This window comes from Amphiprion ocellaris, chromosome 3 (assembly GCF_022539595.1).
Source record: "Amphiprion ocellaris isolate individual 3 ecotype Okinawa chromosome 3, ASM2253959v1, whole genome shotgun sequence".
NCBI lineage: Eukaryota > Metazoa > Chordata > Actinopteri > Pomacentridae > Amphiprion > Amphiprion ocellaris.
In genome coordinates, this window is record NC_072768.1 from 39859972 (window position 1) to 39882969 (window position 22998).

Genomic DNA, 22998 nt, shown 5'->3' on the forward strand with positions numbered 1-22998 from the left:
TGCATTTTTGTGGTCATATGTCTTTTCACGATCATTTTGTGTCTCAGTTTTGTCATTTTGTGTCTTGTTTGTGTTGTTTTCCATCTGGTTTGTGACCTTCTGTCACATTTTTTAGTTTTTTTTCTATCTAGTTTTTGCTGTTTCATGTGTCTTGTGACAGTTTTATGTCTTGTTTTGGGGTTTTGTGTCTCCTTGTTATTTTCTCTTCACATACTGTCGACATTATCCTGTTTTCATGTTACCATCCTCTTAAGATTGTTCCTCTCTACTTTGCTCCTCATCTGTAGAAAGATGTTTCACCATGCTGAATGTATCTCCAACAACTTGATCCTCTGTTCACTGTTTTTTAGCCATGCACATTTTTCTGCCAGTCTCTTTGTAGTTTTCCATCTCAGTTTTATTGTTTTGATTCTCATTTTTATCATTTTGTGTCTCGGTCCTGCTGGTTTGTGGCTTGTTTTTGTCTTTTACGCCATGTTTTTGTCATTTTCTGTTTTGTGTCATTTTGTGTCTTATTTCCAGTCTTGTCCTCTCTACTCTGCTCATCATTTGTAGAAAGATGTTTCACCATGCTGAATGCATCTCCAACAATGTTCTCCTCTGTTCATTGTTTCTGTGCCATGCTGCGTTTATTTTATTCATCCAGTAGGTTTCAGTTGATCTAGTTTAAGAGATTTGGCTCATCACAGATTGTGTTTGACCTGTTTACATATCAGAAATCTAGGGATTGTTGCAGGAGCTCTGGGAGCAGAGTGGCGCTGCACAAGGACCCAACTTTAACCACCTAATCTAACCAGGTTTTTGATTTGATGAACTTTTTGATTGCATAAAGTTTAACAAAGTTGTTTTTTTTACACAAGTTACATAAAAACAATGTGTAAATATGAAGTGTGCAGTGTTTAATGCGTGGACAGACTCGGTGTGTAGCTTCATGTCGATCAGTACCTCTGAAACTACGTCTGATTCAGTTTCGACTGGCTGGAACTCTACAGCCTAAAGCCGACAGACAGGAGAGACCAACACATAAACCAAGAGTTAGCATGTTAGCATCAGTCAACAGAACATCACTGCTCAGTTAGTTTACTACGAAGCAGAAGTAGTGGCTTGGATTAGGTGATTTAGTCGATTGACTGGACGATAATTAGGACTTAATCAGACCTTTCGTAAAGATCTACTCTGCAGCTCCTCTAGACTGCTGGACATCAGCCGGCGCTGGTGCCTGGAAGAATAAAAAGACCTGAATCATCGAGTCATTAACGAGAAAACACGTAAAATCTGTGAATGTGACGAATCAAAACTCACCACGATCCATTAAAGAAACTCATATCTCCAGCTGAGACCAACGACGTGTCCATAGAGTTCTGAAAACTGCAGGAAACAGAACTCAATGTTAATCCTAAGATGATTAAAAGCCAACCAGAACCTCCTCAGAACCATTTTATTCATCTCCAGGAACTTTATCAATGATCAGAGTTCTACCTTCATATTGGGAATATTTCCAGAGTTCCAGGTCCTTGAAGTCCATAGAGGTGGGTCCAGATTTATCACTTTTTAATGGACTTTTTCCATCATTTCTGAGCCTCAGAACTTCATCAGTCCAGCAGATAGAACCATGACATTTAGGAGGAAAAACACCAGATCAGTTTTACAGTCTAAAGTAAATTGAGATTTGTCATTTTGGAAGGTTTTTGTCATTTTTCTGGACACATTTTTAATAATTTTGAGACATTTTAGTGTAATTTTGGACATCTTTTGTCATTTTGAACAGTATTTTGAGCAATTTTTGACAAATATTGAGAAATTTGGGATGATTTTTGTGTCATTTTAGACTCTTTTTATGTAATTTGACCATCTATCCATCCATCCATCTGCTTTATCCTCATTAGGGTTGCGTGTAATTTGACCATTTTTAAAAAACACATTTGAGTTCTGTTAAAAAAATGACACCAAATCAGTTTTACATCGATCCAGGTGTGAACCAGAATGACATTAAAATTGTCCAAAATGACTTGAAATTGATTCATAGTTACACAAAATAAGTTCAGAATGACATGAAATTTTTCTTAAATAACTCAAAAATGATCCCAAATGACAAGAAAAGATCCAACTTGACATAAAACTTGTTGAAAATTACAAGAAAATTGTCCAAAATACGTCAGAATTCACCCCAAATTACAAAAAAAAAGATCCAAACTGACTTAACATTTGCAAAATGACACAAAATTAGTCCACAATGCTTCAAAAATGATGGAAAATGACTCAAAATTTATCCAAAATGACTCGAAAATGATCCAAAGTTATGGGAAATTTGTTGAAAATGAAATGAAAATTGTCAGAAATTGCTTGAAAATGATCCAATTTCTGAGTCAACAATTGTCTAAAATTATAGAAAAAAATGGTTCTGAAAAGAAACCAGATTTAGTGTTTAGACTGAGACACCTGGATGGATGTAAAACTGATCTGGTGTCAGTTTTTACCAAAACTCAGATGTGTTTTTTTTTTTTTTTTAAATTAGTGAAATTACATGAAAGTTGTCTAAAATTATACAAAAATCGTCTCAAATTTCTCAATATTTGTCAAAAATGGCTCAAAAACTGTTCAAATTGACAAAAGATGTCCAAAATTACACTAAGTTGTTCTAAAATTATTCAAATTTGTCCAAAAAATGACAAAAACCTTCCGAAATGAGTCAAAATGTTCAAATGGACCTGAAAGTTGGTCCAAAATGACTCAAAAATTGTCCAGAATTGATAAGATCTGGATTATCTTCAGACTGAGACACCTGGATGGATGTAAAACTGATCTGGTGTCAGTTTTTTTTTTAACCAGAACTCAGATGTTTCTCCTCCTAAATGTCATGATTCTACCTGCTGGACTGATGAAGTTCTGAAAAAATCCATTAAAAAGTGATAAATCTGGACCCACCTCTATGGACTTCAAGGACCTGGAATGTTCTAAGTGAGATTAAACTTAAAGACTGGAAGCAGGAAAGGAGAACGTCCCCTGGAGAAAGTTCTAGAGTAGACCTACCGACAACTGGAGAAAGTTCTAGAGTCTACTCTAGAACTTTTGTCAAGAGGTAGTAGACCTACAGAAAACTGTCCAGTTGTCGGTAGGTCTACTCTAGAACTTTCTCCAGGGGATGTTCTCCTCTATGGACTTCAAGGACCTGGAACTCTGGAAATATTCCCAGGATGAAGGTAGAACTTTGATCGTTAATAAAGTTCCTGTAGATGTTCATACCTGGAGTCCAGATCTCGCTGATAAGGAGACGAGGAGAGCATCAGAGGAGAAGATCCTCTGGATGATATCTATAAAGAGATAAACCATCAGTGATCATGTGTGGATGAACAGGAATAAATCAGATCATGTGCAGATGAACAGGAATAAATCAGATCATGTGTGGATGAACGGGAATAAATCAGGATGTGTTGAAGCCTCACCTCTGATCTAAGGACGTCTGAATGAGCTTTATGTGTGATCGCTCTGAGCTTCAAACTACTCAGCTCTTCTTCACTGCTTCCTGAGACATCAAAAATAATAAAAACCGTCACAGAGAGGCTTTCATTTGCTCTTTAAAAACTGCTTAGAAGATGATTATTTACCCTGAGTTAACGCCATCATCTCCCTCATCTTCCTGTACTGACCCAGCAGATTGGTCAGCTCCTCGATCCGTCGATCCTGTTGTCAAAAACACAAAGATTAAAGGCGGATTTCTAACAAATGTGTAAAAATCTTCTCACTACACATCAGTTTATGGACATTCTTCTTTGCTCCCGTCTCATTTTTCACCGCAATATGACAGTTAGAAAGACAGAAATCAGAAAAAATCCTCGCTTATTTATTTTTCTGTCTCATTTTTATCGTTTTGTCTTTCTTCTAATTATTTTGTTGATCTTTATGTCTCATTTAGTCTCATTTTTTCTAATTTTTCTAAGTCTAATTTTTTCTCTTTTTCTCATTTTGTCTAACTTTTCAAATGTTTTGTCTTGTTTAGCTATTTTTTCAAATTTTTCTCATTTTCCTCCTTTTTTCTCATTTTGTCGAATTTTTCAATTTATTTATCGTTCTTCTCATTTTGTCTAATTTTTCTCATTTTGTTTCCCATTTTTCATCATCTCGTCTCATTTCCTTTCTCATTTTTTGTTTTGTGTCTTGTTTGTTGCTAATTTTTCTAAATTTTTGGCCTTGTTTTTCTCATTATATCCGATTTTTCTCATTTCCCCCCGATATTCCGCATTTTGTTTAATTTTTCTCACGTTGTTTCCAGTTTTTCCTCATTTTATTTAATTTTTCTTCTATTTATCTCATTTTGTCTTATTTTTAAATTTTTTGTCTCATTTATCAAATTTTTTTTATCATTTTCTTCCCCAGTTTTCCTTATTTTTCTCATGCTGTCTGGTTTTCATTATTTTGCTAGTCGTATTATATGCTTTGCGTCTCGTTTCTTTCATTTTACTCATTTTGTCTTGTTTTTCAAATTTTTTTGTCCAGTTTTTCTCATTTTATCAAAATTTTCTCATTTTGTTTTCCATTTTTCCTCATTTTGCCTCACTTTTCATCTTATTTTTCTCATTTTGCATCTTGTTTTTGTTATTTTGCTTCTCATGTTAGTTGTTTTGTGTCTTGTTTTTTCTCATTTGTCTTATTGTTTCTCGTTTTTAAATTTTTTTCTCATTTTTCTCATTTGCCTCATTTTTTGTCTCATTTTGTCTTATTTTTCCCATTTTGCGTCTTGTTTCGGTTATTTTGCTTCTTGTTTTAGTTGTTTTGTGTCTCATTTCTCATATTTAATCCAATTTTTCTCATTTTGTTTCCCGTTTTTCCTCATTTTGTCTCATTTTTCTTCTTCTGTTCTGATTTCATCTTATTCTCATTTTGCATAGTTTTTCTCATTTTATCTGTTTTTTCTCATCTAGTTTCCAGTTTTTCCTCATTTTTCTTAATTTTTTTCTCATTCTGTTTTATTTTTTCTCTTTTTTTACTTGTGTTTCTCATTTTGTCTCATTTTTTCTCCTCTATGTCTTGTTTTCTCACTTGTCATTAATTTAAAGTGCAGCGCTTCATTTATCTGCATCGTCAGCAGGTTTTGGTCCAAATCAGTCTTTTTATTGAGCTTTTCTATTGAGCTCAGATTTGGTAAGTTTTTCTGATAAACTGTAAATCAAATATTAATTCAAGGACTATTGGAAATCTGACAATTCTTTCTGTATTTAGAGACACACATCAACATGCAGTTACGCTTTTGTAGATCAGTTTTATTAAAAGCAACTTTCAGGTAGAAATTTAGAATAAAATGATTAAAATCGTTTGTTTAAATTCACCTTTTCATCGTTTGATGCCAGCAGAGTTTCCATCCCGACCTTCAGCCGCTGGTATTCCTGATCTAACGGAGAAAAACAGGAAGTTAAATCTGATCTTTACGCTCGTCAGTCCTGAGGAAACGACATGACGACCAGTTAACTCGAATAAACAGGCGGAACAAACAAACAAATGACAACAAACAACAACAACAGCACCTGGACACTCTGCAGACACACAAACTGAAGAAAAACACACAGAAAGCTGCACCAGGTTTCATCCAGCGTCCTTTAAAACACAAACTTTAACCAGTTCCCTGTTTAGTAGAACGACACAACCTCTGGAATGAGCTGGAATTCATTCATTTGCAGAATTTATCAGGTGGGATAATAAAATAAGGCTTTTGAAATGCATTATGGGGGCTTTTTTTTAATCAGATTGTAATTGTAATTATTTCACAGATTTTTCCTATTTTGTTAAATTGCAAATAATATCTAATAAAACCACTGACGAAAAGTACTAATTTACACGTTGACTACCAACTGTAAATAATACCAAAATTAAAAATCTGTATTTTAACAGTCATTTGCATTTTTGCTTATACAGGGTTTGACCAGAAAATTAGAGTATTTTTTTACATTTTTATTTTACAAACATTTGCCGTTATTTGAAAGAACAATTAGAGACATAAAAGTTTGTAGATAATAATTTTACATATTTTTCTTGTTTTGTTAAATTCCAGATATCTCATAAAAATTTAAATGTTACCTCAAAAAAAGTTTTTAAAAAAAAGGCCAAACTGTCAGGAATCTGTATTTTTACGAATAAAAATGGGTGATTTTGTTTCATTTTTTTTTTACTGTATGACCTTTAAATTTGACAATTTTAAACAGAAAATACACAGATATTTTTATTACAGATATTTCCTGTTATTTGAAAGAACATTTATGTATTTAAAGGTTTGTAAATAGGAATTCTATTTTCAAACTGTTATTTTATATATTTTTCTTATTTTGTTAAATTACAGATAACTAGTAAAAATCACATAAAGTATTAATGTACATGCGACCTGTAGCGGCACAAAGCTGTGCAGGTTTGTCCAGAAAACTGGATCTGAAAGGACGTTGGACGAACACTGAAGGTTCAGTTTCAAACCAAAACACCAGATCAGGACATAAAGAGGTCGCTGGTGGTTTCCTAGGGTCAGATTTGAGCTAAAGCCCTACTACCTAATCTATGAAATAAAAACTAAAGTGTGAAATGCTGTAGCTTTGGTTGTAAACTGAAGCCAGCAGCATCGTTTGTTCTTACATTTGTTAATGAGCTGCTTGATATACAGCTCCTCTACAGCAGAGGGCGGCGGTGAGGCGACAGCAAACAGGAAACAGAAGAAACATGGGTTATTAGTCGCTACGGTAACCACAGGTTAAAGGTGAGCGGCTCCAGGTGTTGGTGCGCTGTGATTGGCTGGTTACCTCGCTCTGCGTTGTCGCTGCTGCTGCCCCCTCTGGCCAACAGCTGCGTCTGCAGACACTCGATCTCTGTGTCTTTGGAGGATAAAAGCTGCTGCAGCTCCGAGATTTCAGCCTGAAGACGCAGAAAAAGAGAAATCTGAGAAGGGAGACGATCTGAAAGGTCAGTGAGGGCCGGAGGTTTGAGGAGATGGAGCGGAAAAATTAAAAAAAATAAAAAAGAAGGTGTTTTTTAAACTGTAATTATTATTATCATTATTGTTAATATTATTATTTACTGTTATTGTGCAGATTTGCCCAGTTTGGATAAAATCACAGAAAAAAAAGGTGTGAAGAAAATCTCATTTTTTTAAAGAAAAATTCTTTATATTAAACATTAAAAAGTTTTTTTAAAGCCAAAAAAATAGATTAAATTACAGATAATATCTAGTAAAATCATAGAAAAAGGTATTAATTTTACTAATTAAAAAAACAGAAAACTGTAATTATATTTTTTCTTGTTTTGTTTTTTAAGATTTGGCAGTAAAATTACACGTATTTAATGAATTTAACAGTATTTAACTATTAACTATTATATAGTTAGTAAAATTGACTATTTTATTAGATAATTTTATCAACAATATTTTTTCAACTATTTAAAAATTAATTTTACAGATATTTGTCATTATTTGAAAGAACAATTCTGTTATTTTACAGATTTTCTCCATTTTGTTAGATCACATAAAATCTAGTAAAACCACAAAAAAAATTTGAAAAAATGTATTTATATCAAAGAATTTAAAATAGAAATAAAAACAACAACAACTTAGTTAAATTGGAGATAAAATCTAGTTAAAAATTTTTAAAATCCACAAAAGGCCAGAACTGTAGATAATAATTTGTTCTTTAACGTTTGACAATAAAATTACACGTATTTAATGAATTTAAATCAGAAAAAAATCCTTGTTTTACAGACATTTGCAAATATTTGAAAGAAAATTTATTTTTATTATGTGAAAATGCAAAACTGAAAAAATGTCTTAATGATTTTGCTGATATAAAAAAAATCTGTATTTTTTTTAAATGACAATTTGTTCTTTTATAGAATGTGACAGTAAAATCTGACAGGAACTACAGTTTTGCAGTAAAAGTATTTAGTTCTGCTCCTGATCCTTGCTGTTATTTCCTTCATGTTCTAGAGTCTCTCTGCTAACAGATAAAAGAATACAGAAAATCATAAAATAAACGGTTCATGGCTGCTCAACAGCTGCAGTTTATTCTCCTCCGTCTGCGTTTTTTATTTTTCTGTCCGAGGTCTTTGAGTTTCAGATGAAAAGAGCAGAAATAAAAGGCGACAGATGTGAACAGCTGTGTCCAGATTAACACCTGTTCAGCTGCTCGCCAATAAAAACCAAAGAAACCGACAACAGAAGCTGATAACAGAAGAGAAGCTGCAGAAAAAAAGTTCAGCAGCTAAAAATGATTCATGTCTGTTCCTTATAAAGCTGTTTTTATACCTTCTGATTAGACTGTGGACAGTTTCTAAGGCTACAAAGAGAAGGAAATGACGTAAAAATCAAAGACAGCAGCTAGAAAATCCGTTAAACCTCCACAGAGGCAGTTTTAAAGGAGCATTCCAGTTTATTTCAGTCCAGTTTGTTTACTATGAATGTGGCCCTGTAATGCTAACTTTGCACTTAGCATTGCATTTAGCTGGGAACTTTAGCATGAGCTCCCTGCAACTTTCCAAAAAACATCTGTAGTCAGTGTGACTGAAGTTAGATGCAGAAATAAAACACCTGAAACAGACATTTTACTAACTGCATTAGGGATTCCTAGCTGAGGATACTTGTTGACAAAATCACCAGAATATTCATCCATGCACGCCAGTTTGTCTACATGTGCGATGCTAACTTTAACTCAGATGTAATCCACAGCACTGTGTAGAATGGTCTGACTACACTTCATTGTCATTCTGCAATAAGGGGGGAAAAAACTCTGGTTTGACTGCATTTCTTTAACAAAACACAGTAATCTTGGGTGATACTGAGCCCAGGATGCAGCAACAGTGCCCCTGCAAAAATAGTGACAAAAACAATGTGTTTTGGTGAAAGGTTTGGACACATGGAGGAAAGCTCGGTCATTAAAATGGCTAAGTGCTCAGTAATCTATTTTGTGCAGGTTGCTGCTTGGAGGTCTGGAGGTGAAGAGAAAACTGCTTGAAATATGTGGAAGAAATGATGAATTTATACCCAAAGTTAAACTAAATCCGATTTCCCTGAATCCCTACAACAGAGGTGGACATTACAGAGGTAATGCATCACTTAGAGATACAAAAACCACAGTAATAGGAAATTCAGTAGGTTGAAATAAACTGAAATTCTCCTTTTAAACCATCGTTTCCTAATCAGCACAGGCAACAAAGACACATAACAGACATTACAACCATACACATCTACATCATCCATGCAAACGCTCATAAAGAAAAGACAGAAATGGAAAGAGACAGATGGGAAGGGATGGATTTTCCTTTTTCTGCTTCTGCACACCGAAAGACAAACTTCTTTCATATAAATCTGGTAGTTTTACTGACTTTTCTGACAACAAAAAAGTACAACAACCAGGGAAAAGAAAAGCAGCAAGCCGATGGATGAGGAAATTAGGAAGAAGAGGATGAGCTGCAGGAAAATCATAGAAACGAACACAGGGAGGTGCGGAAGAGGAACAGGAAGTAGAATAAGAGGAACAGGAAATAGAAATAAGAGGAAGTGGAAGAGGACATGGAGGCACCTGTGCGCTCCGCCAGCGCTCCTCCCACTGCTGCTTCTCCAGCTGAGTCTGATCCACGGTCAGTTTGAGGCTGGACAACTGAGTCATGAGCGACTGGTAACAGACATGGAGAGAGTAAGAGATGGAGAGCTGGAGGAAGAGGATGAAGGAGGAAGAGGGCAGCAGAGAGGGTTAATAGAAGGAGGATGGAGAGGAAGGAAGCAGCGTAAGCACAGAGAAAGCAACGACTGCCTTCACATTATCAGACAAGCTGTTAGCAGCTGTTAGAAAAAGAAATCAGCCTCCTTTTACAGCCAAACTCTTCAGGTGTTTGCCCCCAGTAAGATACAGATAATTGAATATTTAGCATCTGCTGCTACAGATTCCCAAACTGATATCATTTTCCTCAATAAGACATACTTCAAGTATATTAATGTTATTAAAATCAATCCAGAAATTTTGTTTCTGCATTCAAAATGTGTTATAGCTAGCGATGGGCACCATGACAAAGACTTATGTGGTAGTTAATGACCTCCAACAAGAGCTGATGTATATAAGACAAACTGGCATTGACCTGATTAATACCATGGGTCATTAGTTGTTGAGAAAAATATTCCAAGTTTACATCTCTAGCGTCTTATTTCAAATTGTGTTCTCCCTTTATTACAGCTGTGTGACAACAGACGTAGCAAAGAATCAGGTTTGTGCCGATACTGATCAGATTGGATAGCATTTTCCTCAATAAAACACAGCTGAAGCACAGTAAAGTGATTAAAATCAATCCAAAAATATTATGTATGCATCCAAAATGCATCGTAGATCAGCTGTAGTTCCTGGTTGTTCCACCAGGTGGAGCCTCTTACATTTATTACTGTAGAGACCAGAGGAGGCGTCACAGTGGACATTAGCAAAAAATCAGGCTTAGGTTTGTGTTGATACCAATCAGTTATATCTTTCTGATACATTCCTAAATGGAACATAAACAGTGAAATTTTGACGAGAAGATTGGAAGAATCCTCAAAATTATCTGGGTTAAGAGGAAGAAACCTCACAAATGATAAACAACTAGGGATGTTCCAGTCAAGTATTTCTGACCCTGATATGGTTAATATTTACTATCTGCCAAAACAAAGTCCCAGTCTGATACTTAGGCATTAACTGATAAGAAAGAAGAAGAGGGTCGTGCATGTCAGTAAATGTAGATCAGCTGTAGCACCTGGTTGTTCCACCAGGTGGAGCCTCTTACTGGTTAATACTGCAGAGACCAGAGGAGGCGTCACTCAGACTACAGTTCATGTTAAAGCAGAGAGCATTGTGGGAGTTTAGCTAGCAACGGGCACTGTGACAAAGACTTCTGTGGTGATTAATGACCTCCAAGCAGAGCGAACTCATACATGTTAGTTGAATGTAGCCTTTGGGCTGATTTTAAACTGGTTTTGACCAGTTTTGGACGTGGTTCTGATCTTGTTTAGTTTGTTTTACTGCTAGTTTCAGACGAGTTTTTGGGCCGATTTTATACAGGTTTTTGACTGTTTTTAGACTTAATTAATAATTTTTGGGCAGAAAACAATGTCAGTAAATGTACCATAGACCTACTGTAGTTCCTGGTTGTTCCACCAGGTGGAGACTCTTCCTGTTTAATACTGTAGAGACCAGAGGAGGCGTCACTCAGACTACAGTTCATGTTAAAGCAGAGAGGATAGTAGGAGTTTAGCTAGCAACGAGCACCATAACAAGACTAATGTGGTCTCTAATGACCTCCAACCAGAGCTCATTGATTTCAGACAAACTGGGACTGACTTGATTAATAATGCTGTCCATGTGTTTGACACGGTGGGTGGACGCAGGACAGGATTTCAGGAGAATTAAGAACTTCATACTGTTTGGACTCCGTCAATGGAAAGTAAATCAAAGCTCCTCCAAAGTCCTGCAACTTCTTAACACTTCATTAAATATAGTGAAGTTATCGCAGATTAAGAATCAGCTGATTCTGAGGGAAATTTTTCCACTTTTCCATCCATACCACTTGGATCTGTAACACTAATGCAAACTGAATCTGTGTCTTTTTCGGCAGGTGTTCTTAATAAAACACATCGTATGACTTCTGTATTTCCATGTCAGCTTCCAGACGGTTTAACTAAGTACCTTCGTAGCTCTGAGTTTCCTCTCATACTGGCTCTTCTCTCCCTCCAGTTCCTCCACTTTGTTCTTCAGCTGCTTCACTTCTTCAAGTAAATCCTGCTGAAAGACAACAAAAACAAAAAACACAGCATCTATGAGTTCGTTTAAATCCAGATTCCAGAGTCTAACTCTATGAAAATCTGCTGGAAAGTTTCCCAGAAATGTGAGAATCAACGGGAGGTTTGTCGACGTTTCTGGGTCATGCCAACACATAAAGGGGTTCAGACACAAGGTGGACGTTCAGTGCAGTTATGAAGGTCTCCAGGGCTGCACAGCACAGTGGTTAATACAGGAAACACCTCCAGCGTGCAGCTATCAACCATCTGCTGCCGTCTGAGGGAAACCTGTCACCAAACACCTGGTCAGAGTAGGACGAAGCCCGCCAACGTTTGTTAGTAAATGGAGGAACCACCGTCATGCAAGCAAACCACCTCAAATCAAGTGAAAGAAAAAACACAATTCTGGTCCAAACCCCGATTCAGAAGGAGCTACTCTACGTTCCAGATGTTTCCAGTACTTGAGGAGTTACACAAAGAAGGATTCCTGCTGCTGTTTTCAAGGTCAGTAACTCCTCAAACATATGGAAGCATCTGGAGAAACCAACCGAAGTCTCTGCAAGAACCAGAACCCAACATCCTGCATCCAGACACACTACAAGAGAGGAGGTTAGTTTGATTCGGTGGAGGATTCCAAATACCGGGTGGTGTGTTCTGGTTAGAAGGGGATGAGAGAAGAGGAGAAGGAATGATGGGGGAGGAGGAGGGTAAGGTCATCCATCAAGTCTCCCTACGTGAACAGTCTTTCCTCCACTCCGGTTCTGGCCATCAGAACCGGACGGGCCGAGCTCGGAGCCGGCCGACCCGACCTGAGGGCCTCGACCCTGGGCTCGGGGCTCCGCCTGCTGGGCCTCCTTCTCCTCCAGGGCCCGTTTCTCCTGGATGCGAGAGCTGATCTCCTCCTGAAACCTGCACATCTGCTCCTGGAGCTCACTGATGAGGTTTACAACACACTGGGAGGGACGGTGAGGAAAAGAAAGGAGGGATGGAGGAAAGTCACAACTTTACGGTTAATCAAGTCAGTTCTGGGAAACGGATGCTGCCTGGAAACTCAAAGAATGACAACAAAACATCTGAAAACACAAAAAACACATCAACAGGGACGTCCTCATCAAGTTTTTTGCTCCCTATCCTGTCTGAGTTATTTAATATTTAGTATCTGCTGATACTGAGTCCTAATCTGGGACTATTTCCTCCAATAATACACACTTCTAGTACATCAAAGTTGTTAAAACCATTCCGAGCCAAGTCATTTCCAGAAAAAAGGAAAATACCTGCAGTTAAAAATTAACTTATAGTCTAAGTAATGGGATAAAGACCGTATAATGTTATTTATGATGTGAGTAATATACATAGTAATGATTAAACCTTACAAAAACAATATAAAATACTGCTTTACTTGACTATATTACATAAACGGCATTAATATTTAGGGAGATTAACTTGACGAACTTGAACTACAGTCTTGACTCTACATGAAAATCGAACAAGTTTAAGGATTTCCTGGATCCTGGTTTTATTTTAATATTATTATTTTTATTAAATCTGTCAGTGAAAACCTACATTCTCTGCATGCATGTCAGAAAATGCATGGAAACATAAACGGCAAAATTTGTTGAATTTGAGGACGAGAGGGTTGGAAAGACACTTAAAAAATGTCTCGATTAAGGTGAGAAAACAAGCTCACAAATGTTGAACAACCAAGGATGTGTCAATCAGATGTTTTTGTCCCTAACCTGAGCCAATTAATATTTACTATCTGCTGAAACAAAGTCCCCATGTGATACTTAGGTATTAACTGATTAAAAAGTCTGAAGGTCGTGCATATCTGTACATGTAGATCAGCTGTAGTACCTGGTTGTTGTAGAGACCAGAGGAGGACACTCAGACTACAGTTCATGTTAAGCAGAGAGCATTGTGGGAGTTTAGAGATTAATGACCTCCAACCAGAGTTCTTGCATCCATCAACAATAGAGAGAGCATTGTTTAGCTAGCAACAGGAACAATGACAAAGACTTCAGAGATGGTTAATGACCTCCGAACTCACTTGTGGCAATGTTCTAAAGTCTTATACAGCACGTCCTCGGTTTACGATGTCCTCGACCTACGGCGTTTCGTGCTTATGTCTCCATCTCCCAGAAATATACTAAGAAAGTCTTGTTCCATCATTCCAACATTTACAAATTCGCACAGGAACTAGTTGGCGAGCGGAGCGGAAAAATACGTCATCACACAGCGCAATATGAGGAAGACAGCTTTGTTTACCTTCGCTGGTTGTACGCCACATTGGATTGTGCTACATTTGCTTCTTTTCGTTTGTGCATGTGCTTCATTATGGCTCCCAAGCTTAAGTCAGACTTTTGTGATGGCGGTGCAATGGCAGTTAGTCAATATGTTAGCAAAGGTGAGTGACATACGTACTTATGTACAGATGTGAGTTCCGACTTACGGCGAAAATCGTGTTACCTTTTTGTAATTTTGTGTCTCATTTTTGCCATTTGTCTCATTTTCTTAATTTTGTCTCGTTTTTGCCATTTTGTGTCTCAGTTTTCTAATTTTGTGTTGTTTATGTCATTTTGTGTCTCATTTTTGCCATTTTGTGTCTCATTCGGTTACAAATCGTGTTACTTAGCGCCGTAGGAACAGAATTCTGAACGAAAGTCGAGACCCCACTGTATACAGTGAAACTGACTTTGTGTTCCAGATCATGGGTCAGTTGACGATAAACTGTGCTACGATTGGCAAATTATTGATTGGCAATGCAGCTGATAATTGAAAAAGAAAACGATTCAAAATTTACATCTTTAACATCCAACGGTAAATTGTGCTCTCCCTTTCTAACACCTGTGCGACACCAGATGTAAACAAAGGACCAGGCTTCAGTTCATGTTGACACCCAGATGTTAAAAATCCATTCTGTAAAGCGTCTCGAGACAATTTGACTGTAATTGGCGCTATATAAATAAAATTGAATTGAATTGAATTGAATTCCAATATTCAACATAAACAGCAAAACGTGGAGCAGACAGAATAAATGGCTGCTGAGTTACACAAACACACAATTTTTTTTTGTCTTATTCCAGCGTTGAGCTCATGTTGATGGAATGAGTCAGTGTTGAGATGCAGGAGAAGCATCGTCTCCTCATGTTACACCGAGTGAAAACAATCCAGACGAACTATCAGTGTTTCTGCTCCACTTCTCCTCAGGTGTGACGATGGTGAAGTTCACTCTCAGGTTACTGAGAGGTCAGTGGAGATCTGACGGTAAACCGAGGAGGAAACACCTTCTGTCAGCTCACATGGAGGTCGGTCAGCAACACCGGAAAAAATGTGGCTGTAAATATTGAACTATTCAGCAGTACAAAGATGTTTCACCATGCTCAATGTATCTCCAACAACTTGATCGGCTTTTCACTGTTTCTGAGCCATTCGTTGTGTGTTTCTTGTGGTATTATTGCATTTTTTTTACTTTTGTATCTAATTGTTGACATTTTATGTCTCATTTTTGTTGTTTTGAGTCTCATTTTTGCCATTTTGTGTCTCATTTTCTGAATTTTACGTCTCTTTTTTTGCTATTTAGTGTCTCGTTTTTGCCATTTTATGTCTTATTTTTGTAATTTTATGTCTTGTTTTTGTCATTTTGTATCTCATTTTTAACGTTTTGTGTCTCGTTTTTGACGTTTTATGTCTCATTTTGGTCATTTAATGCGTCTTATGGAAAGTTTTATCTCTTTGTGTTCACTTTGTGTCTATTGTTTTGGGTGTTTTGTGTCTTACTTTGTCATTTTGTGTCTCTTCGTGGTCGTCTTGTCTCCATATATTATAGATATAACTATAGAAAGATGTTTCTCCATGCTGAATGTATCTTCAACAACTAGCTCCTCTGTTCACTGATTCTGAGCCATGCTGCATTTATTTATTGATCCAGTAGCTTTGATTTTCCTCTCAGTCTCTCTGTGGACACACTGCCGACAGTTCAACCTGAAAACTCCCTGAATGTTTCACATCGGAATCAGTCGTGGATTTATTATTTATTAGATATCTTACAAGAAGTGAGAAACTCTGAAGTCAACATTGTCCAACATATTTCTGAGTGGCCACACAGGCTCCAGAGATTTACAAATGTTTGGCTTTTAGGAGTAACGTCCCCACCCTGAGCCCCAGGGTTATTATGGGATGCCTGAACTCCAGCCAAGTCTGGTTCCTGCAGAAACGAGGACATCATGGAGACCAGTGTAAAGACACATCTGACTTTCCTGTTGATTTTCATCCTAACTAAGGACTCTCTAAACCTCATGGCATCTTTTCACAGTTGAACCACGTCGTTCCTGAAGAGTTGTCATTTTAGCGTCTGCCGTGGTTTCCTGAGGTGAAAGTGTTGGGCCTCCAGGAATGTTTGGAGAGGATTCCTGCCATTCCTGAAGCCGTCCGACCGGAGCCTCGCAGCTGTTACGAACCACAAACACAAACCCGACAGAAACGCAGCTGAACGCCTCAAAAACCCCGCAGCTGAGGATCTAATTACTAAAACAACTAAACATCAACCCGTTAGGGTTCAAACAGACTGAAAAACCTGACACCAGATCAGTTTTACATCAACCTAGAGATCATAATCTAAACACTAAATCTTATTAAACCACAGAGTGAATCCTGTCTGTAGATGATTCTGGTTTCTTCTGGAGGTAAAAATGCTCCTTTCATTGTCTATAACTTGTTCTGACCAACCATCTGTTGTTGACAGATGGTTGGTTGCTGATAGGAGCCTTAAAGTTTATCCAGAATGCACTTTTTAAAGTTGCTTCCAGCTTTAGATAGAATTATTCAAAAATTGGTGTAAAAACTTGTTCCAAATGACAGGAAAGTCATCCAAAATCACACAAAAACTCAATATTGTTCAAAGCAGCATGTAAATCATATAAAATTATTTGAAAATAGTTAAAAATAACAAAAAAATGTCCAAAAGTCCTTAAAAACTTCTTCAAATGACAAAATAATTATCCAAAATTACCCAAATGTGTACAAAAGTAGTACAACTTTATCCGAGTGGACTCAACATTTGTTCAAAATCACACAGAAATCCATCCAAAATGAAAGAAAATTTGTCCAAAATGAGATTTTGCTATATCTTGTTCTGACCCACACCTATCAACATGCTGATATGACAGTTTACCCAGAATGCATTTTTTAAAGTTTTCTCTGCAGCCTTAGATAGAATTAATATAAAATTGTTGACACTTACTCAAAAATTTGTTCCAAACAACAGGAAAGTCATCCAAAATCACATAAAAACTTTTCCAAAACTATTCAGCATTGTTCAAATTAACACGTAAATGACTCAAAATTACTTAAAAATTGTTAAAAATAACAAAAATTTTTTTCCAGAAGTCCTGAGAAACTTCTTCAAATTAGCCCAAGTTACCCAGCTATTTTGTACAGTTTTCTAGTCTTTTTGGACCCATCTCTATGGACTTCAAGGACCTGGAATGTTCCAAGTGAGACTAAACTTAAAGACTGGAAGCAGGAAAGGAGAACGTCCCCTGGAGAAAGTTCTAGAGTAGACCTACGGACACATGGACAGTTTTCGGTAGGTCTACTCTAGAACTTTCTCCAGTTGTCGGTAGGTCTACTCTAGAACTTTCTCCAGTTGTCGGTAGGTCTACTCTAGAACTTTCTACAGGGGACGTTCTCCTCTGTGGACTTCAAAGACCTGAAACTCTGGAGATGTTAACAGTATGAAGGTAGAATTCAGATAGGGGCATTTCAGCTACTCTGGATTTAAGTTTCATCTTTGAATAAAAGCATCTCTGACTGTCCGACTGACTGCTTTACTTAGCGTAACGTGTCTCATTGGTATGAAAGACTTGAGAATCATCCTTCCTGTTGGTCGTTGTGATGTGAGCTGAACCAGGAGTCAGATCACTCTGACGCTGCTGCAGGGTTTCCAGTGTGTTCACTTTGTGTTCGCTGGGCAGCAAACAATACTTTGACCATTCACCCCGTCGCCTTCCATCTTCCAATCTGTCCGTCACCATCGTTCCCGTCTTCCGCTGATGTTTATCACGCTCGGCTGGCCCACTGTGGGCCTCGGCGTGTCAGAGATGCTGTTTATTCGATCCGACGCCCGGCCATAACTTTACAAATCCACACATGCAGCCGACCGAACCGCACGAGCCTCAGCTTTGGTGTCCATCGGCGCCAGCGGCAGCAGCTGGATGTCACAATGAACAAAGTCCGAACAAAGAAACCAGTGAAGACAAGCGAAGACTGCTCAGCTGGACTCGGCTGCAGTGGAAGAGGGTGGGCGGTATTATCTGTGTGTTCTGGAGGTCGGATTGTTTCTATGAGAAACACAATGATTTTCAATCTGAACCAGTAACCGATTCTTTGTTAAAATGAATAAAATACCGTGTTTCCATATGTTGATGTTTTCAATACAAAAGCTGCTCAGTTATATTAGCTATGTGGCGATAAGAACAGTATACTAGTAGATTTAGATTTGACATATGACTATATGACTATAAAGATATACAAAATGAGTATAAGGAGACACAAAATGACCATAAAGAGACACAAAATGACCACAAAAAGACACAAAATGACCACAAAGAGACACAAAATGACCACAAAGGGATACAAAACAACCACTAAGGGACACAATATGACCACAGAAAGACACAAATGACCACAAAGAGACACAAAATGACCACAAGGAGTCACAAAATGACTATAGAGACACAAAAAGTCACAAAATGACCACAGAGACACAAAACATCCATAAAGAGACACAAAACAACCACTAACAGACACAAAACAACCACTAAGAGACACAAAATGACCACAAAGAGACACAAAACAACCACAAAGAGACACAAAATGACCACAAAGAGATACAAAATGACCACAAAGAAACCAGTGAAGACAAGCTAAGACTGCTCAGCTCGACTGAAACGCAGCGCCAGGTTTTCTAAAAGTCTCCATTCTAAATGTTCTCCAAAATAAAAGCCGTCTTCTGTTCTACTGTCTGAATGTGGCTTTGAGGTGCCTGGTTTTCATTGCAGGGTTTTCTTGGCACTTTCTGTGTGACAGCGTCTACAGGGCTGTTGTTGAAACTGTGTGGAAACGTTCTGATGTGTCCCGGCTTGTTTCAGATCCAGACACTTGTCTTTATTGGCTGTGCCAGGCAGCTGATGGTGGGTTTGTCTGTTTATGATCTGGATGACAGAGCGACCAGGACAGCAGGACCATCCTTCATCCACTCAGCGCTGCCAGGGATCTGTGGGAAACTCTCCTACTGTTGATTGTTTTAGTGGGAAAACCAAACCTGAAACACGACAACTGAAACAACCAACTGTGGTTTTGCAGTTTCTGCTTAAAAGTGAAACCGTTTGTCACAAGCAGTTAGGAGAAGCAGATTGTTTAAACTTGTTTTGAACCCTTGTAACCTCAAAATTCAGTTTCTCTTTTTTGTTTTCAAGGTAAGAGGCTTTCAGATTCGTAACCTCTGAATCCTGAAGGCTGTTGGTGAGTTTAAAAGACCGACTATCTTTAAAAAAAACAACAAAATTACACCATTTATCACAGTCAGAAACTGTAAAAACAGTTTGTCTTTAACTATTACTGCCACAGTGTTTGGTTCTGTCAGGAAAATAAACCAAATCTAAGCCTTAAACTGTAATATTTAGTGACAAAAACGAGACACAAAAGCACAAAAACGAGACACAAAATGACAAAAACGAGACACAAAATGGCAAAAATGAAACACAAATGGCAAAAATGAGACACAAAATGGCAAAAATGAGACAAAATGGCCAAAATGAGACAAAAATGACCAAAACAAGACACAAAATGGCAAATAAAAAAACGATACACAAAATGGTAGAAACGAGACACAAAATGACAAAGATGAGACACAAAATGACATAAACTGACACAAACGAGACACAAAATTACAAAAATGAGACAAAATGGCAAAAACAAAGCTGCTCTTCAGTGTCATTTTAAGTCGTTTTCATCATTAATTCCTCTACTTTTTGTGAAATGTAGTTTTTCTCTGACGTGTCCTTTAACTGTCTTTGATTTTGTGTTTTCTGCTCGTCTTGTACGGTGGTTATCCCGCAATGTTTTCTACAAAAATGAAAGTACAAATGAGCTGATTCATGTATAAAACACATCAGCCGTCCTTGGTTTTGTCCTCCCAGTGTGAACTCCCCGTTGCCTCGACAACGAGCTGCTGACACCCTCCAGCTGATAACAGGTCAGAGCGTCAAACACACATTCCACCAATCAGGCGCCTCCTCGGTGGATCAGCTGTTAACGGCCGACAGGTGAGTTCACACCAACAGCAGGTCAAAGAAATCCAACAATTCTTTCTCTGTTAACTGTCAAACTGTATATAATTTTAGATATTTATTTATATCAGTACAGTAGACTTGGATTCAATAGGTTCAGATTTCCTTTACAGTCTACTTTAAAATGTGCATTAATGTTTGTTTCTGGTAGCGCTCCCCTTATGATAAATCTCACTGAAAGTCATCTGTTTTCCTTCAGTATGGTGTAAAAATGGTAGAAAACCCAAAGGAAAAGGAACACAGCTCCACTGTTTAACCTCTAAGAGACTCAGTTTAAACCACATCATCACCACAGTGAGAGTTAAAGAGTGGATCTGACTGATGACGGCAATCTAAACCAGAATCCTCGGAATACTTCATCTCTTCCCAAACATCCTAACGAGGACGCTTCTGTCTGGGAAACGTTCCATTTTGGTTAGCATTGTGGAGGTTTACTGACCACAGCGGCCAGTAGTGAATGTTGTTAAAGTTCCTCGTTGGCTCAGAGAAAACACTGAAACCAGACAAACAGCTGACATGAATCCTCATACAGCAGGTCTGAATGAATATGATCAGTTTAAAGCAAGAGAAACACAACAAGAACAACTCATTTAGTTTGTGTGTAGTTACAGTATAAAATATCTGGATTGGCATTTTGGAGTTGCGTGACGTTTTGGTGGAGAATGCAGGCATTTTCACACCTGACGCTCCGAGCCGAGGTTTATCTTTTCATCACATTTGATTTAGTTTTGTGTTTATTTTGCAGTTATTCAAACCTCGCATGACAAACCTACTTTCTGTTGTCATGACTTCGTAGGCTGTAACTCCCTGTGCTCGACACTGATTGGTTGGTAGAAGACTGCCAACATTGCCATCCAGGTCATCGTAAAAAGGAAAACTGTTCATCTGATCTGTTTTTTGTCTTTATATAACATCTTCGCACAATATTTCAATTAAAAACTCCTCTCTCAATATGCCTAAACAGCTTGTTTTAATTTCTTTTTTATAATGAAAACAAAAGCCCGATGCCGTCTCTGTCTAATCCACTTAATTAGGTGTGATCACAGTGATGTGAGCATCTGGAGTTGCTGCCAGTAAGAGCAGAGATATTAAAGGAGGAGCTATAATAAATACCCTTAATCTGAGCTCTCATGTTGGGTTAGGCCCACTGCCCAGTGTGTTGTGGTTCGCATTTATCCTGCTTTAATTCAACACGACAGCATGTGTGGAGGGAAACTTCTCATCCACACAAGTTGTTAATCCCCACATCACAGATTCAGCACTTTTCCTTGCTCTTTTTGCGGCATCAGCTCAGCAGAAACACACAGAAAGTCAGAGTTTTTTTGGCTTTTCCTACCTCTGCTTTGTTCTGCTTGCTGTCGGCGGCGTCCTGCTGCTGAACGTCCGGCTGCTTCTCCTCCATACCGACCAGCTTCAGCTTCAGGTAGGACACCTCATCCATCAGGTCCAGCTTCTGGGTCTCCAGAGAAGTTCTGCTAATCAGCTCCTGGTTAAAAACAACACATGTTCACTGTGAGTTTGAAGCTGCTTTAACAGTCGACACGGTTAGAAAAAGGTCGGCCACAGATATGAGCAGGGAGGAAGCATGTTGGTCCACTGGGCTCAGTGTTGTTCCCACAGTAAGAGCCGGCCGGCCGGCCAGCCGGCGGGGCCCACAGAGCTAAATATACTCAGACGCAGGCCTGCTACGGCTCTATTAATATAACGCTGGGCTTCTTTGGTATGAGAGAGAAGAGGAAAGCATCGAGGACAAGCCCTGTTTCTATCAGCTACTTTCAATTCCTCATCCTCATTCCTCTTTCCTTCAACGCAAACTTGAGTCACTGGATTGTTGCTGTTGAAGCTTCAGACATCCAGATAAAACATGTCAGAGGGAAACCAAAAAGTTTGATAAACCAGGTTCAGGTGGGTCATTCCATATAAACCAACCAAATCTGAAGAAAATCCTCCCTGACCTACTCAGAAGCATCTGGTTCTTCATCTCCAGTAACTTTATTAATGATCAAAGTTCTACCTTCATACTGTGAAGTCTATAGAGGTGGGCCCAGATTTATCACCTTTTAATGGACTTTTTCCATCATTTACATCATTTAGAGGAAGGTAGGACCATTTTCATTTAAATTGGATGATTTTCATGTCATTTTATATATAAAGCACAGATTTGAGTTCTTTTAGAAGCTGCAGGCAAATTAATTTTTACATCTTGTCCAGGAGCCACATCTTGATTTTGAGTTATTTTTGACAAATTTGAGAAATATTGGACAATTTCCCTGTCATTTTGAACAATTTCATTGTGTTTCATGAACAATCAACCCCCTAACTCAACATCAATGACCAGAGATCTACCTTCATCCTGGGAATATTTCCTTGAAGTCCATAGAGGTGGGTCCAGATTTATCACTATTTAATGGACTTTTTCCATCATTTCTGATCCTCAGAACTTCATCAGTCCAGCAGATAGAACCAGGACATTTAGGAGGAAAAACATCTGAGTTCTGGTAAAAACTGACACCAGATCAGTTTTACATCCATCCAGGTGTCTCAGTCTAAACACTGAATCTGGTTTTGTTAATTTTTTTCTGTCACCAACTTGGAGCATCAAAAACCTAAACAACTAAAATGTGACGCAAAATGACCAAAACTGATGTAAAGTGAACACGAAAAGATGTGAAACAACCACAAGGTTAGACAAAATGACCAAAATGTGAGAGAAAATGACCACAAAAACACACAAAACAACCAGGATTTGACGCAAAATGATCAAAAAGTGACCCGAAATTAACACGAAAAGATTCAAAACCAAACAATTCCATCCATCCAGATGTCACAGTTTAGACTGAATCTGTTTTTTTTTTTGTTCATTTTCTCTACAACCAACTGTGTAAGCATTTG

General features: G+C 37.9%; 1 protein-coding gene across 19 annotated transcripts in view; it reads right to left on the minus strand.

The window, feature by feature from the left end:
* ppfibp2b (PPFIA binding protein 2b) overlaps nucleotides 1-22998 on the minus strand; it is a 101965-nt gene that overhangs the window by 19057 nt on the left and 59910 nt on the right. For 8 of the 19 annotated variants that reach the window (XM_055009473.1, XM_055009479.1, XM_055009477.1 and 5 more), the window contains 13 exons: nucleotides 21443-21592; nucleotides 12493-12711; nucleotides 11667-11762; nucleotides 9543-9671; nucleotides 6777-6888; nucleotides 6613-6645; nucleotides 5325-5386; nucleotides 3606-3681; nucleotides 3444-3523; nucleotides 3244-3311; nucleotides 1303-1368; nucleotides 1159-1219; nucleotides 946-993 (listed from right to left, as the gene is read on the minus strand). In XM_055009473.1, coding sequence (XP_054865448.1) covers nucleotides 946-993; nucleotides 1159-1219; nucleotides 1303-1368; nucleotides 3244-3311; nucleotides 3444-3523; nucleotides 3606-3681; nucleotides 5325-5386; nucleotides 6613-6645; nucleotides 6777-6888; nucleotides 9543-9671; nucleotides 11667-11762; nucleotides 12493-12711; nucleotides 21443-21592 — 1200 coding nt within the window. The remainder of the gene's footprint in view (nucleotides 1-945; nucleotides 994-1158; nucleotides 1220-1302; nucleotides 1369-3243; nucleotides 3312-3443; nucleotides 3524-3605; nucleotides 3682-5324; nucleotides 5387-6612; nucleotides 6646-6776; nucleotides 6889-9542; nucleotides 9672-11666; nucleotides 11763-12492; nucleotides 12712-21442; nucleotides 21593-22998) is intronic. The other 11 variants (XM_055009472.1, XM_055009485.1, XM_055009484.1 and 8 more) reach the window with 11 other exon arrangements.